At 46.3% G+C, this 14,992-nt stretch overlaps 1 protein-coding gene across 1 annotated transcript; it reads right to left on the reverse strand.

Annotated features, from left to right (window-relative positions):
- Window positions 1–1,390: 1,390 nt before the first annotated feature.
- On the reverse strand, window positions 1,391–14,060 carry nfatc4 (nuclear factor of activated T cells 4). Its single transcript, XM_062530580.1, has 13 exons — window positions 13,495–14,060; window positions 8,233–8,384; window positions 7,127–7,636; window positions 6,678–6,856; window positions 6,292–6,454; window positions 6,053–6,153; window positions 5,801–5,902; window positions 5,409–5,596; window positions 4,020–4,160; window positions 3,572–3,627; window positions 3,181–3,307; window positions 2,115–2,852; window positions 1,391–1,748 (listed from the first exon to the last, which is right to left on the reverse strand). Exons 1-13 carry the CDS (start codon window positions 13,667–13,669, stop codon window positions 1,678–1,680), a joined length of 2,703 nt encoding a protein of 900 aa, XP_062386564.1. The 5' UTR covers window positions 13,670–14,060; the 3' UTR covers window positions 1,391–1,677.
- Between the last annotated feature and the right edge of the window lie 932 nt (window positions 14,061–14,992).

The following is a 14,992-nucleotide window of genomic DNA, read 5'->3' on the forward strand; positions in this document are numbered from 1 at the left end:
TGAGCGGGCCTAATGATGGAGAAATCAGGAAATGGGGTGACGTCTTTGCTATGGTTACATAGACAAACGCACACTCGTCTCCAGTGTGTCATAGTTTCGGTGTTGCGAGGCACGAGCTACAGAGATACATCACTACTCTGAGCCTCAGTGAGCACACATGAAAGGGCGTGTAAGGATACAAGCATGAAACAGATGAAAAAATGGAAAACGAGGGGGGCTGGGGGTCACCAATACATTGGATGCTGTAATTATTTGAATTAGAAACTTGCGGATTTCTTGTATTACTTTAAAAACACTGCTACAGGACAACCACAGAACATGCATATAAAACATCTTCCAGCGTTACCAGTTGGAAAAGCAAAATTAGGAATGTTGTAAATATGGGAACCACTTATTGGAGATAAGATCATGTTTTAGTAATGCAATAGCATGACCTCTTCTTGGGGGAAGGAAACAGAGGAAATGTCGTGTTCACCCTTTTCATCAGAATACCAGGAAGTCATTTCACAAGGTTGTTGAAAGTTACAGAATAATAAAATGAGAAGTAAATGTAGAGGATGATGTTCTCATGTAATCCAGTTTGCTTGGTTGAGTACAAAATATTTATACTTTGCAATAATAGCAAACTAACATGAGCCTACAATATAAACTGCTCCAGTGCAAGTAAAGCATGTGTACATTTTTATGAATTACCCAACACGATTGTTCATATTCAGGAAAATCGTGGTCTTTTATTCTCAGATTTTTCATGTTTTCATTGATTTTGTGATTTCTTTCTTTCACCATAAAAACAACTGTGTGGTTGGGTGTAATGTGTAAATAAAATTTCACCTAAAAAAAAAAAAATCATTGTTTTAACCATAATTTTAACTCCAGTATAAATAAGAACCATAGTGCAAGACTAGACTTGATATCTCGATGCTGCTCAGTGCTCACATACTTCCAGTGGCTGATATGAGAGTACAGGCAGAGAGAACAGGTCTGCATCACTTTTACATATGCTGAGCAGATGACCTCAGCATTACTTACAGTCTAGTCTACCCACTGAGCCAATGAAGCATTTAAAAAATATTTCATTAAGACAGGAAATGGGTGTGGTAGATTTTATATTCTGGGTAATTGCAGCTCAGACAACCCTGCTGAGCATGTCTGGGATCAAATGAGAAATGACCACCAGGTGGCAGTGTTTACCCAGAGTCAGACTATTACAGTAAAAGCAGCATAGTGCAAAAGCATACCAGGACACGCACGCACGCACGCAAACACACACACACACACACACACACACACACACACACACACACACACACACACACACACACACACACACACACACACACACACACACACACACACAGAAAGTAAAAGAGCAAAAATCAGCACCAGTGTGTAAACAAGTGTTACAACTTTAATTTTATAATTTATTTAGCAAACAGGTTAAAAACATTAGTTCCCTTCAAATGTGCTGTCTCCAAGAGGAAGCCCTTTTTATACAAATATACTTACAACAGTGCCCCTGTATTTAAATTGCAATCCAACAGTGGAACAAGACCTGCAGTCCTTTCATATATTGCCACGTCTATGCAATATATAAAACATAATACAATATCATAGGAATACTGTGTTATTAAAACATTAATGCACTTTAAAATGGGTTGGGATGAGAGACCATGGTGGTCATCCAGGTCTGCTCTCCATGTGTGGACCAGACTGGAAAGATCTGATGTCTTCCCCAATGAACTCAGTGACTGCAGAGAAAAAAATAAATCATGATCCAGTGTGAACAATAGACAACGCTTGGATATTTAGGCACAATGCAATTAATAAACAATGAATAACTATGTATTCATTAATATCAATACCTCTGTAATAAGAATACATAGCTGACTTTTCACTTTCCTAACTTTAATTAGGCATTAAATAGCTGAGTTTGGGTTAGAATAGCTTTTAACAACCTGTAATAACATCAGAATCAGAAACAGCAAATCATTTGAAGACATCGCACCAGGACATATTCTAGTATGTGAGATGGAAAGTTCACAATCATCAATATTACTTCATTTCACTTGTTTATTTCAACCTAAACATGTGAATCTGTAATCTGTTCCTCTCACCCTCCTCCAGTGTGATGTGGTGCATGGATGAGGAGCTGGCGAACTCCAGGGGTCCTTCCTGCATCTTCATGCCCCCTGCGGACTCCCTATCTGGGGGCCCCCTGCCATGCGTCTCCCAGCCCTCGTACTGACTGTAAGGGGGCGGCGGGTAGAGGTCCTGAGGGAGGACGTGATTGGCCGGTGGGGATGGGCACGGGCAGGGGCACACCTCCTGGGGGTAGGGGCAGCTGGGGTGGTAGGGCGAGTGGGGCAACGGGGGCAACGGGGAGGTGGAGATAGGGCTGCTGGCGGGGAACGGGCTGAGGGAGGAGGAGTGGGACGGGGACGGCGAGGACGACAGGTACGGGGAGTCTAGCCACGGCGAGGGAGAGGGCGACGGAGGCTGGGCAACGCCGCGGGGGTACAGGGGGGGCAGGAGCTCGGTAAAGCCCAGCTCCAAGCTCTCAAAGCTGGGCTGCCTCTCGGACAAAGCCCCCCTCCCTCCACCTCCACCTCCGCTCTCCTCCTGGCCCTCGGGCTTGGAGCAGTACTCCTCCTGGTAGTTTTGCCCTGAGTAAGAGAAGTCACTGGGGTACGGGGGCAGGTGGAAGCCCAGGCCTCGCTCGTCCATGGGGGTGTCCCCTCTAAGGTGCAGGCCCCTGTCCGACACCCCTGAGCCCCCGAAGGGCCCCATGCCCACCCCCTCCAGGGGCAGCACTGAGGGATGGGACAGGAGGGGGTCCTCCTCTTTGAACATGACTATCAACAGAGCACAGTGGAGAAACTGATTAGAGCCGGTGCACATAGATTATGGTCTAAAATAATTTAAGTCAGTATACTGGTAACTCTCAGTTTAAAACATCCATTTTACCATAACACAACACGAGGGTTATGGTACAAAACAGTACACAATTACACAAACACGACACAGACATTACAGTGCAAAAACAGTGCATTACAGTACAACATGTTATTTCATCCAACTAAAGGAGGTTAGCTGCAAAATAACAAAAAATGTATAAGAACATATGCTATTAGTTTGACGATGACAGAGTGACAGAGTGACGTTGTCACACCCTGGACTCACTTGGCAGGTACTTGAAACAGTGGGTGCTGCTTCTTTTCCTCTTCCCATTGGACACGTACAGGCAGACTGGTACAGGGCGGCTCGCTGATTGGTCACTGTAGGGTGGCACTCGCACACACAGCAGGCACTGCCGTAAAAAGACAACCAAAGACCTACAGTAAAACTACCATAACAAAGCCAGTGCCCACAGCATAACATAACGTCAATCTACAGCAGAGCAGGATAGGATTACACACACACTTTTAAAATACACACGCCAACACTACTGAAATCAAAGCGGTAGATGTGTGGTTGTGTTAACAGCATATAAATAATTTTTATAATAACAGTATCAAAACTAATGAACTGCTTTAAATTCAAAGTTACATGGGAATGGAAATAGATTGTCTACCTCGTTACTTTTATCATGATCTATGTGAGCCTCTTCTTCCCACTGTAGTTTTCCATCTGTAACCAGGAAGATACATCTTATACAGTTACACACACACACACATACACACACACACACACACACACACACACACACACACACACAGACACAGACACACACACACACACACACACACACACACACACACACACACACACACACACACACACACACACACACACACATACACACACACAAAGACACACACACACACACACACACACACACACACACACACATACACACACACAAAGACACACACACACACAAAGACACACACACACACACACACACACACACACACACACATACACACACACAAAGACACACACACACACACACACACATACACACACACAAAGACACACACACACACAGACACACACACACACACACACACACAGATTACCTGAACCTCTTTCCATAAAGAGCACCCGGGAGGTGGGCAGAAAGTTGGAGCCGCCCAGCAGCAGCTCCTCTCCCCCCTCCACGGAGCACGACGTCAGGCTCACCGACTCCACCACCGGCAGCTCCTGAGCCGAACGCTGAGCTGGAGAGATGGAGGGATGCAGAGAGAAGGAGGGAGAGAGAGGGGGATGCAACAAAGAATGAAAAATTGGCGGGGGGATTAAGAGGGAGAGGGGGGTTGGAAAAGTAGAAATAATGGCAGGGAGAGAGAGAGAAACAGACAGAGAGAGAAAGAAAGAGAGAGAAACAGAGAGAAACAGACAGAGAGAGAGAGAAACAGAGGGAAAGAAAAAGAGAGAGGGGGGGTTGGAAAAGTGGGAATAAAGGCAGGGAAAAAAGAGAGAGTCAGAGACAAAGGGGGGGCAGAGAGAGAGAGAGCAGGGGATTAGCTGTAAGATCACATACAGCTGGAGTGGAGTGTGAGGCAGATGAAGCCGAGTGAGGACAGTCCTGATATCAGGTGAGTGATTAGGTGCGCTGCGGCTCGGAGCAGCCTGGAGGTCTACGCTATGCCCAGCCAAAGAGCTGCTGGCTCGGGCCACTGGAAGAACGGGGAGACGTGCGAGCTGCCTGAGACAGGTTATACAGCGGCTGGGTCCGAGCTACTGCAGGGCGGCATGGAATCCCAAACATGCTGGCGGCAAACGCGGCTCCTTTTTCTTCCGTTTCCAAGAGGGCTCGGCCAGTGGCGGCGTTTGATTTAGTTGGACGGGGATGCAAGCAGGATGAGCTGGCATCCCCTGTCTGCTCCACATCTCATTTTTAGTATCCGTGTGACGGGCGCATGCCCAAAGCTGCACGCACGCACGCACGCTCGGACAGGAGCGAGGCACCTGGGCAACCCCTTTTTGGCAGTTGCTTCGAAAACTCTGAAACGGTTCCTGTGAACGTAGTCGGGTTTAGATCCAACTCACATTACACCTCGAAAGTCCTAAAGTGTTGAATTAGCAGCTACTGAGGAGACCAAATCTAAATGTATTTTTCTCACTTCTGCTCATAAAGACCATGACGTTGAAGAACAGAGGGGAGCAAGATTTGAAAATAGTAGTATCGGCTAAGCCCATTTTGTTTTTACCAAACCAATTGCTTGGTTTATAATCTCATTGTTTAGATACTGACTGAGAATAAAGGGGTCAAAGTTTGCTTTTGTCCTCTAAATATCCAACCATCCAGGATCAAAAACACACCAGGACACCAATGACAGCAGTCTGTAGCTGTAGTAGTGTCATTCACAAACACTACTTTCCTGAAGAGCAATAAAAGGCTTTGGAAGAGAGTCACATACAGACATGGGAAATCAGAGAGGATAGAAGAGACTTGCTCAACTCACAGCATTCGATTGGCAGAGACGCCACCTGCAGGGCCAGCACCCGTCCGGGTGGAGCTAGCGGTGGAGCCAGCGGAATGTGTGTGCGGAAAACCAGACGGACACGCGTGTTCTTTCTCCCGACGTCAGTTTCTCCTTTCCTGAGTTCTATGTCGGAATTCCTCAGCTTCAGAATGCCCGCACAATCAATTCTGAGAGAGGGGGACATTTTTAAGATGAAAAAAAAAAGTCTGTTACTATGGATTTCATCAGCAGCAATGACCCATCCATTAATCAATCTATTTATTTATCAACCTGTCAGAAGAGATGAGACAAAAATAACTGTTCACTTGCTATGCATTTCATTTCCAGTAAACATCCATCCATCTATCTGTCACTATATTTGTATAACTCACAAAGCCGTCATGTTGGTCTCTGGATTGAGTGGGATATCCAGGAGTTTAGTCCCAGCCTGGATACTCTCCTGACTGGCAGTGCCCACCATTTTCCCTGTGACTCTATAATCAAACAATGATATGAAAAGAATAAGCATGGATACTACATTAGAGAGAGAAAGAGAGAGAGAGAGAGAGAGAGAGAGACAGACAGAGAAAGAGAGAGAGAGTATGCAGCATATTAGCACTATGCACTTGCCCACTGATACATACCGGTGAATCTGATAGAATGGGTGTGGTCGGATGGACCGGTCATCAGCGGTTCCCACGAACACCTGTAAGGAGAGCGGCTGTCTCTCTGTGTACCCAACAAGCTGAGGGAGACAGCGCGAGTGAGGGAAAGAGAGAAAAGGAGGGAAAGAAAGAAATGGAAAGACAGCAACAGAGACAGAGAAAGTCAGCGACAGTCACATTATACACTCTTTCTTTAAAATAATCGCACACTTTACAACCTTCACGACAGGATGGCCTCCGGGCGATGCCTTGACTGCGCCCCGACTGCCCTCTGTCTCATAGTGGGCGCGATGATGCGGGCGAGGCTGCACCTCAATGCGCAGCTCGTACTGGTCAAACTGAGAGGGGAGTGGCCAATCAAGTGGAGGCAAGGCGTTTGACCTGACAGGACCAACATCACAGGTCAAAATATATTCAACATAATTATCCAATGTATCCAAAAAGGCTCTTTTACCTATGGGTACTTCAGCTGAAAAATATTTGACATCTAAGGTGAATCTATTACTGTAATAAACCACAGTCGTCGTGTGTGTGTGTGTGTGTGTGTGTGGGCGCGCGTGTGTATGAGTGTGTGTGTGCGTGTGTGTGTGTGTGTGTGTGTCACCTGAACAGAGGGCTATGTGCACTAGCCCTGGTCCTGCCCCACCCCAGGGCAGGAGGCACGGACAGGTAGTTCATCCCCATAGAGGGGGGCTCCCGCCTCAGGCCCCGTGACTCTGGCAGTGGACACGGAGAGCTCTGAGCAGGAGGGGCATGGTCCTGTTCCAGCTCTCTGGAGGAGACCTGAGCACGCACACACACACACACACACACACACACACACACACAGACACACATATACATACACACATTCAAACACACTCAAACACACAGACACACAGACACACAGATACACAGACACACAGACACAGACACAGACACACACACACACACACAGAGACACAGACACAAGAAGAATGTACGCTAAAAATGAATATACATTACGCAAACAGTTCAAAGCACCTGGAGCTTCTAAACCCAGTTCCTGAGTGGTGGGTGGTGTGGAGTGCTCACCTGCTCCAGGGAGGTCTTCCTGGTCTTCTGGGGGATGTTGAGCTCACAGCCTCCGCCCGGCGCCTGACTCTGGGGGTCCCCCTGCCCCGTCTCCAGGGCCGACGGGTGCTCCTCGGAGTAGCTGCTCCGGCGCGAGGTGCACGGGGAGGCGCAGGGGGAGTTCCGGCGCTTCTTGCCCCCGGGGGAGGTGGGGCGGGAGGAGGGCGACAGGCAGAAGTGGGAGGTGGCCTCGTTCAGCTCCTCCTCCTCGGCCAGCAGCGAATCGCAGCTGGAGGCCGGGCTGAGCCAGCCGCGGGAGGACGGGCTGGAGGCGGGGCTGGGGCTGAGCGAGCCCGCCCCCGTCATGCCGTCGCGGTAACAGAAGGGGTCCAGCAGCGGCAGGTAGAGGCGCTCGCGGTCCCAACCGCCGCCGGTGTCCCAGTAACCTCCTCCGGCCAGCGCCGAGTCATCCTCAGGGGAGATGGTGGTGATCTGGATGCTGGGGCACTCGAGAACTCTGGACTCAGACACCTGTGAGAGTAAATGACAACGAGAGAGAGAGAGAGAGAGAGACAGATCCATGGTAAGACAGTGATGGTAAGAGGAGGAGAATAGACAGACAGAGGATCCACAATACACTCTTGGAAAAAAAGGTGCTATATAGAACCAAAAATGGCTCTATTGCATGCATCATTTATGGCACCCCTAGGGTTCATCAAAGGTCTGCATGGCTTTATACAGCAGAAGAAGAGAACCCAAGAAAGCCTTTTTTTATGAGTGAACAGTGAATCTAAGTCATTTACTCTAGCTACCCTCAATTACAATTCAAGTTTGAAGTATTAAAGGGAAACTATGCAGGATTGGTGATTTCATCGCCGGTTTCGCTTTCGCTCGTTTTATGCTTGCATATTTCTCTGCAGAGCTGTCCCTACAGCATTAGCGTGTATATTTTACAAAACCCGAGGGCTCCTGAAATTGCAAGCGCGGTTCTACCGCTACAGACCACTAGGGCGGCCGAAAAAAAAACATTATTTGACCAGTAATGACTCATTTAATCATACATAACAATATGAAACGAATTCATTAACTGAAAAATGTTGCATAGTGTACCTTTAAGGACCACTGACCTGTATGGATCGTGCAGGAAGGCTCTCGTACGTCCCGCTGAACTCCCGCACCAGGGCTCTCCGTGGGGGTGGGGAATGCATCCCGGCCCTCTGACTGGAGGAGCTGGGTGGCGACGGGATGCCCAACGGCTGGCCGATATGTGTGGAGGTATCTGTCACAAGAGAGAAAAAAATGGATGTTGCTGCACGTGTGGGGTATTGTTTTTAGGGGCTAATGGCACAACAATTAAGTTACTGCATGCTAATTTATCAATTCATTAGGGCGGCAACTAACATTACATACTTGATAAATCTATAGATCATTTTCTCAGTTAATCGATTAATTGTTTATTCAATTAAATAGCAGAAAATCGGTGTCACCAATAGCCCAAGATCATGTCCTCAAATGCGTGTTGTGTCCATACACCAAAGATATTTAGTTTACTTTCAAAGAGGAGCAAGTAAAACTGACAATATTCAAGTTTAAGAAGCTGCAATAAGAGAATTTTCAGATATGATTGACACTGTTGAGTAATGTAATAGTTGACAACTATCAATTCATTAATTAATCAATCAATCAATCTATCTATCACCACTTTTCACTTATATTTTTTTAGCAGACACTTTTAACATATTATTATATCACAAGGGATTACATTGTCGCCAGAGCAATTTGGGGTTGAGTGCCTTGTTCAAGGGCACAATGGTGGAAGCCAGGAATTGAACCCACAACTTTTGTAGCTACCTTGCCAGCACAGCTCCTTAACCCCTACGCTGCCACCACCTCGCATTACTTTTCCAATGAATGACCAGGGTTGGACAAGGATTAATTGACCTTAAGATGGTCCACCAAGGTTATTCCCAGATTAATTCAGATAGGACCTGGGTCACCTACAGTGGCTGATCAGGGCAAACGTGCTGCAGGTAAAAAATACATGCAAATTGACCTACCACATGCAAATAGACCAAACACAAGCAATTTAAAAACCCACTGCGGAAAAAGATGAACCTTTAATGTTCATTTGGTGCATATTACGAGCGAAACACACTGTAAAGAATATTCGTGAGGATCAACCCAGATCTCCAAAAAAAACAAATGGATTAGCCTGTTTTTCACAGGCAACTAAGTCTTCGAAGTGTCGTCAAAGACACTTCAGCGCAAGCTCAGATGTTTTTAATTTCTGGAACGAGGTAGCCTGCATGGAATGGTTGGCAACTCTGCCCACAGGTAAGCTAGGACAAGGCAGCTCGTTTCCTAGCTATTCATGTGAATAGTCACACTATTACAGGATAACCAGGCAAACTGCTGCTCCAATACTTGAACTTGCCATTGCAATTTGTATTTAGCTGCAGTTTAGCAATAGTTGTGTGGGGGTCGGGGGTAGCTCTCTAGAATCTTTGGGCAGAGACAGGGGGCGGGCCATAGATATGTATGTCTATGGGGCGGGCCTTTATGACAGAGACATGATCGGGGCAGGGCTAAGTAAAACCCCACTTCATGGATGAGGAAGAAGGTGCAGAGATACATATTGGCTGTTACTTCACCATGAAAGGATTTTTTTCTTGAAAATAACTTATGAATGTGCATCACTAGGTCTTCTGGAAATCTTCTTCAATCAATTTGATAACACATGCACAGCCTTACAGACACACGCTGAAAATTCAGACAAAAGTGATGAACACATCTGGATGCGCTTGGCGCCAACAGAGTGACAAGCTTAGCGGTTATACCCCCCATGATTTGCTCTTTTTTTGTCCATTCCAAGATATTGAGGCCTTTTGTTCACGTAATTACTAGTGTTGTTGCCTTTTGTAATCAGTAGGCATTGAATAAGGAATAGTGCAGTTCAAGAGAAACCAAGACTGAGAGGCCATTTGGTGGTGTATCTACAGTTGCCGTTACGTGGCGCTATGGTCATTTGGTAACATTGCGATTTGATGGTACAAATACAGTTGCTGTAACGTTGCTTTCACACATGGATATAAGTTTCCCAGATTGCATTGCTACACCACAAAAATACACACAGTATGTTCCAAATCACACACTACCCGAAGTGCACCTCCTTTCATACACTATGAACACTCTACACTAGGCCTACATGAATAGTGCACACATTTTTAACGAACAAGTGTAGGTTTTGAAAAGTGGTGGTGGTGAAAATAACTTTTTTCACCACCAACTAATCTTTCACTTTTCCGGTGATGTAAAGCTTGGTTGTAAAATCACATTGTGGCAACATTAGTGTGCTGGGATACCACACTCAAGCTTTGGGACAGACTTTACTCTTCCTAGTGAAAACAGGTTCTGATGTTACCGTGGATTTGGAATCACACAGAACTCACATTTGTATGAAGCGTTCTCCATGACATGCCGAATTAATTGACGCACACCCTCGACAAGGGGGCATCGGTGTTCATTCGGTGTTGGAGGGTTTATAACACACTACCACTTAACAGTAATTGGTTTCAGATGGCCCTTAATATGGCGGACCCTCCATGTAAACAGGCAAACGGAGTGCAAGTGGCTAGGGAGAGGGTGAAGTAACTATTCTTTCAGAAAGGGCCAGAGAATGCAGTGTGTGTAATGTGCGAAAGTAATGTGTAGCCTAGTCTGCGCAGTTCATGAAATAACTGAAAATAACCTTCAACATGGGCCTACTTGTCATGAACATCTTTTGCATCAAACATGTCCTAATTCATTGGCATCAAGTGTATCCAGACACGTTCATCACTTTTAAGTAACCTAGATGGAGGAAACACTTCCATAGTGTTGTCTGAAATTTGTTTGTGTTGTGAATTTGCAGCATGTTTTTATAATGTTTGTGCTGTCCGAATTTGCAGCACGTGTCTTGAGTAGTGTTTGAATTTGCAGTGCATTTTCTAAATGCTGTACATGTGTTGTCAATTCAATGAGGATGTTTTCGTACGTTACTTGTGTTTTGTCTATTTGCATGCATGTGTTTTGTCGACTTGCATGTGTTTTCTTAACTACAGCGTGTTTGCCCTGGTCGGCCACCGTTGCCACCACTTGAGAGGAGCCATAACCATAACCCAACCAAACTCCAGAGGTGGGTTGCAAAGCAGGATAACTCAGGTTAATCCTTTCAGACAGAATATCAACCTGACTTGAACCCTGGTTGAAGCTGATATGAAAGGGGTCTGTCTGTCTGTCTGTCTGTCTGTCTGTCCATCAATGTATGGCTGTCTATCTATAAATGTATGGCTGCATCTTGAGGTGCAGTGGAAACATGGAAACGCAGAAACGGCAGAGAATTGATTCAGAAGACTGAAAGCAGAAACCAGCATGACTGGCATTGTCTAGGCTTCATTTATTACCATGATTGCCTCAATAAATATCAGCATGCAATGTTTACTAAGTAGCTAGGTAATAAAAACAATAAGGCCGGGGATTGGATGTGCCTTCTACACTAAATAAAATTGCAGTGGTTTTCATCTTTAAAACTGGGCTGCCTTTCAGTGTTAGTGCTTGAGATGTGGTCCAACTGCATGGCAACAAAAAAAATGTTTATAGAGAAAAGAAAAATTAGTTTATGGGTAAATGAAAGAACAATTGTGTCTTTAAAAGCATTTTTAAACTAAAATACGAGAGTCTGCAACTGTACAAAAACAAAAAAAAAAGACAAAAGACTGTTTCAAGATGCAGGGAGCTGCATGCATCACAGTTTCCGAGCAGCGATTAATAAATCTCTACCTGGCAAAACCACAATTCTGGAGCGTTCGTTCCTCCTACATAGAGCCCACTGTTCTTTGCTTGCACTGCAGTAGCAAAAGCAAATGCAAAACTCTGCTCAGGGTAACCTCAAAAAGCAGAGGCGTGGAGACAGCCTTTTTCACATGCTTGCATCTTCAGCCATGATCATCAGCAGTAAATTGTGTATACTATAGCGTTATCAGATGGACTGTTGCCCTATTGGTCAGATTCAGCATAGTAGTACGACAGACACGATAGTTGGTAACTGAGTTGATTGTAAGATAGTTATATGAGAGGCCACCATTCAGATGTGTGCATCAGTTGTGCCAATAACCAACAGCCAACGAGGAAGAGAGAAGAATGAGAGATGCCCAGCTCCAGTCAACCTGCGGTCAGTTCCACAGGAACCGTGGTGCGCAGAAAGACAAGGAACAACAAGAAGCAAGAAGGTTTTAGCACCATGACATAGCTTCTGCCGTATTTTCTTAATTAAATAGTTGCTGTCATTGGTAGTAAAATGCTGTCAGGGGGCTGAAGACAAATCAGATTGGCTGTGTGCCTATATGGCCTCTTGGTCAGCCAAGTGGTACACTGGCCATGATTGGCCGAGACTGAAGCGACGAGGATGATGTCACTGTGCAGGTCTGCTCCTCAGTGGTGTCAAGACTGAGCAGACAGTGAAGAAAGCACAGGCGTGAATGATGACAGATGACAGATGACAGGCAGACGGACCAAAGTATCCGGAAATGCCTTCTACAGGTTCCAAGTACATTCACAGCCACACGGTGCCAGCAGCAGCAGTGATCAGCAGGAAATGCTACCGAAGAAAGTGTGGCGGCGTCAACATCCAGAAGTTTCTTTGGGAGGCTAGGTATTGTACCATCTTGGTGTGCCAAGGGGCTGGGGGAGGGGGCTGGGTGCTGTGTGCTGCGCATGCATGTGTGCCACAAAGAAAAAGGAGAGGGTGAGGAGAGGAGGCAGACGGGAGGGAGGTGTGTATGTGCGTGCTCAGTAAACACAGATTGAGGTTCAATCCAGATGGCAGCTGTTAACTCCACTCACACGCACAGCTGATTAAAACCACATTTTGCTCGGCCCTACACACATACACTGACACACAAGCATACACAAAGAGTGAGAGAGAAAGAAAGAGAGAAAGAGAGAGAGAGAGAGAGAGAGAGAGAGAGAGGAGAGAGAGAGAGATGGGAGATGTAATTCTATGTAGACATATTAACATAATGTGGGTCATTAGCAATTCCTTCAAAGATAGCCAGGAAACTGAAAGCAGATGAAAGAATCTTCTACACCTTGGAAGAAACCTTACATTTGTAAAACCCAATTCCTCAGATTCTTTAAACCATTCATAAGCCTCTGAAAAACTCCACAGACCAAGTCACCTTCCCCACACTCTGACACTGTCTATGTCCAAGCGCGCATCACCCCCCCCCCCCCCCCCCCAACACCCACCCACCCACATACACACCACCACCACTACCATCATCATCATCATTATCATCATCTTCATCCTCACCACCACTTCACAAACTAAGAACGATGTGAAATGAGCTGACCGGTGCTGTTGCTTGTTTCAAGATGCGCAGGGGCTCTCTCCGTCCTCTCCCCCACGGAGCTGGGGTCCCGGTCGGCGTTGCTCAGCGGGGATGGGCCGCGGGTCTGATCCTCCTCAAACACCAACTTGAACTCGAACTCCCCCTCTTCCCAGCCCGAGCCCGGCGCAGCCCCCATCCCCGCAACAGGCGAAATAGAACCCGTGAACAGTTAAATTCCCTTTTCAATAGACGTAGAAAAGTCAGGAAAACCTTCCCTACGACGAGTCTGAATGTTATTCTGACACTACGAAAAGAACCGAGATCAATTCTCCCTCGTCCTCTATCTTATTTGAATTTGATCTTGATTGTCCTCGATACGGAACCTTAGCTGAATATCGCATTTGCGTAAAACATTTTTCTTATCACTCATACTGTACAGGCAGTTATCAATCACTTATCTCTCTTTACATAACTTTTCCAATTGCTTTGTTCCAGACTTCTTGGCGGAGACAGAAAAAACTTCAGTTGATCCAATAATGTCTTCTAACGAACATTCGCCCTCATTACAGAACTTTAAAAGTTCCCGTTACGTCGTCCAAACAGCGGTGTCTTGATTCTGCTGTACTTGTCCGTCATATTTGGGGCTATCCCTGCGATTTCTCTATGGCGAAAAAGTTTCATCAAATTTCTTCGTCCTTTACCCTTAATTGCCTTTGGGTGGGTTCCCCAGCCCGTCTGCTCCGTTACTGTATCCCCATAGGACATTCTGAACGTCACTCAAAAAGACCCCCTCTTCTCCAACTCCACATGCCTCCACTACTTCCACACTTCCCATGCTTTGATTGGTTAGGGGCTGCAACCACATCTTTAAAATAATAATACAAAAAAAATCGGCGCACTGACCACAAGTATTCCCTCGTCATCTCCTTCTCAAGGAAAAGACCACATTCGAACTCTCAGAGAATAATAATAATGTCTGAGTGACAAGCCACAGAAGGACAGTTTAAGAGGGAAGCTGGCTGTGCTGATGGGGTCTTTCCTGTCCAAATGGTGGGCCTCTGCATTGCCATCAGGGCATTTAGTGCCTCTGTGTAGCTTATTTGAGACACTGGTGCTCCAAGGCAAACGGTGGAGCCCAGTATCCGGTGGACTTTACAGCATGCCAGTGTCCCCCCCTTTTCCTCTGTCATCCTTTCGCCTCCCCCCAACCCTTCTCTACTTTGCCTTCATTTGTCCCTCCCCCTCGTGCGCTCCCATGTTCTCCCCACCGCCCTCCCTCTCCCCCATGAAAGGATCTGTTTCTCATTATCCTCTGTAGTCTGCACTCTGTCCGAGACAGGAGACGAAAAACTTAAATAAACAGGCTACCCCCCCACCCCCCTCCTCTTCTCCCCTACACTACCCCGACCCGCTCTCCTTCACTGTACAGTCTACTAGTCAATTTCTCACACATATGATCGGACACTGTAACCATGGCCTCCTTCCTCTCTGTGTAGTCAACTCAGGTGACCATAGTCTG

This window comes from Sardina pilchardus, chromosome 2 (genome assembly GCF_963854185.1).
Source record: "Sardina pilchardus chromosome 2, fSarPil1.1, whole genome shotgun sequence".
Taxonomy (NCBI): domain Eukaryota; kingdom Metazoa; phylum Chordata; class Actinopteri; order Clupeiformes; family Clupeidae; genus Sardina; species Sardina pilchardus.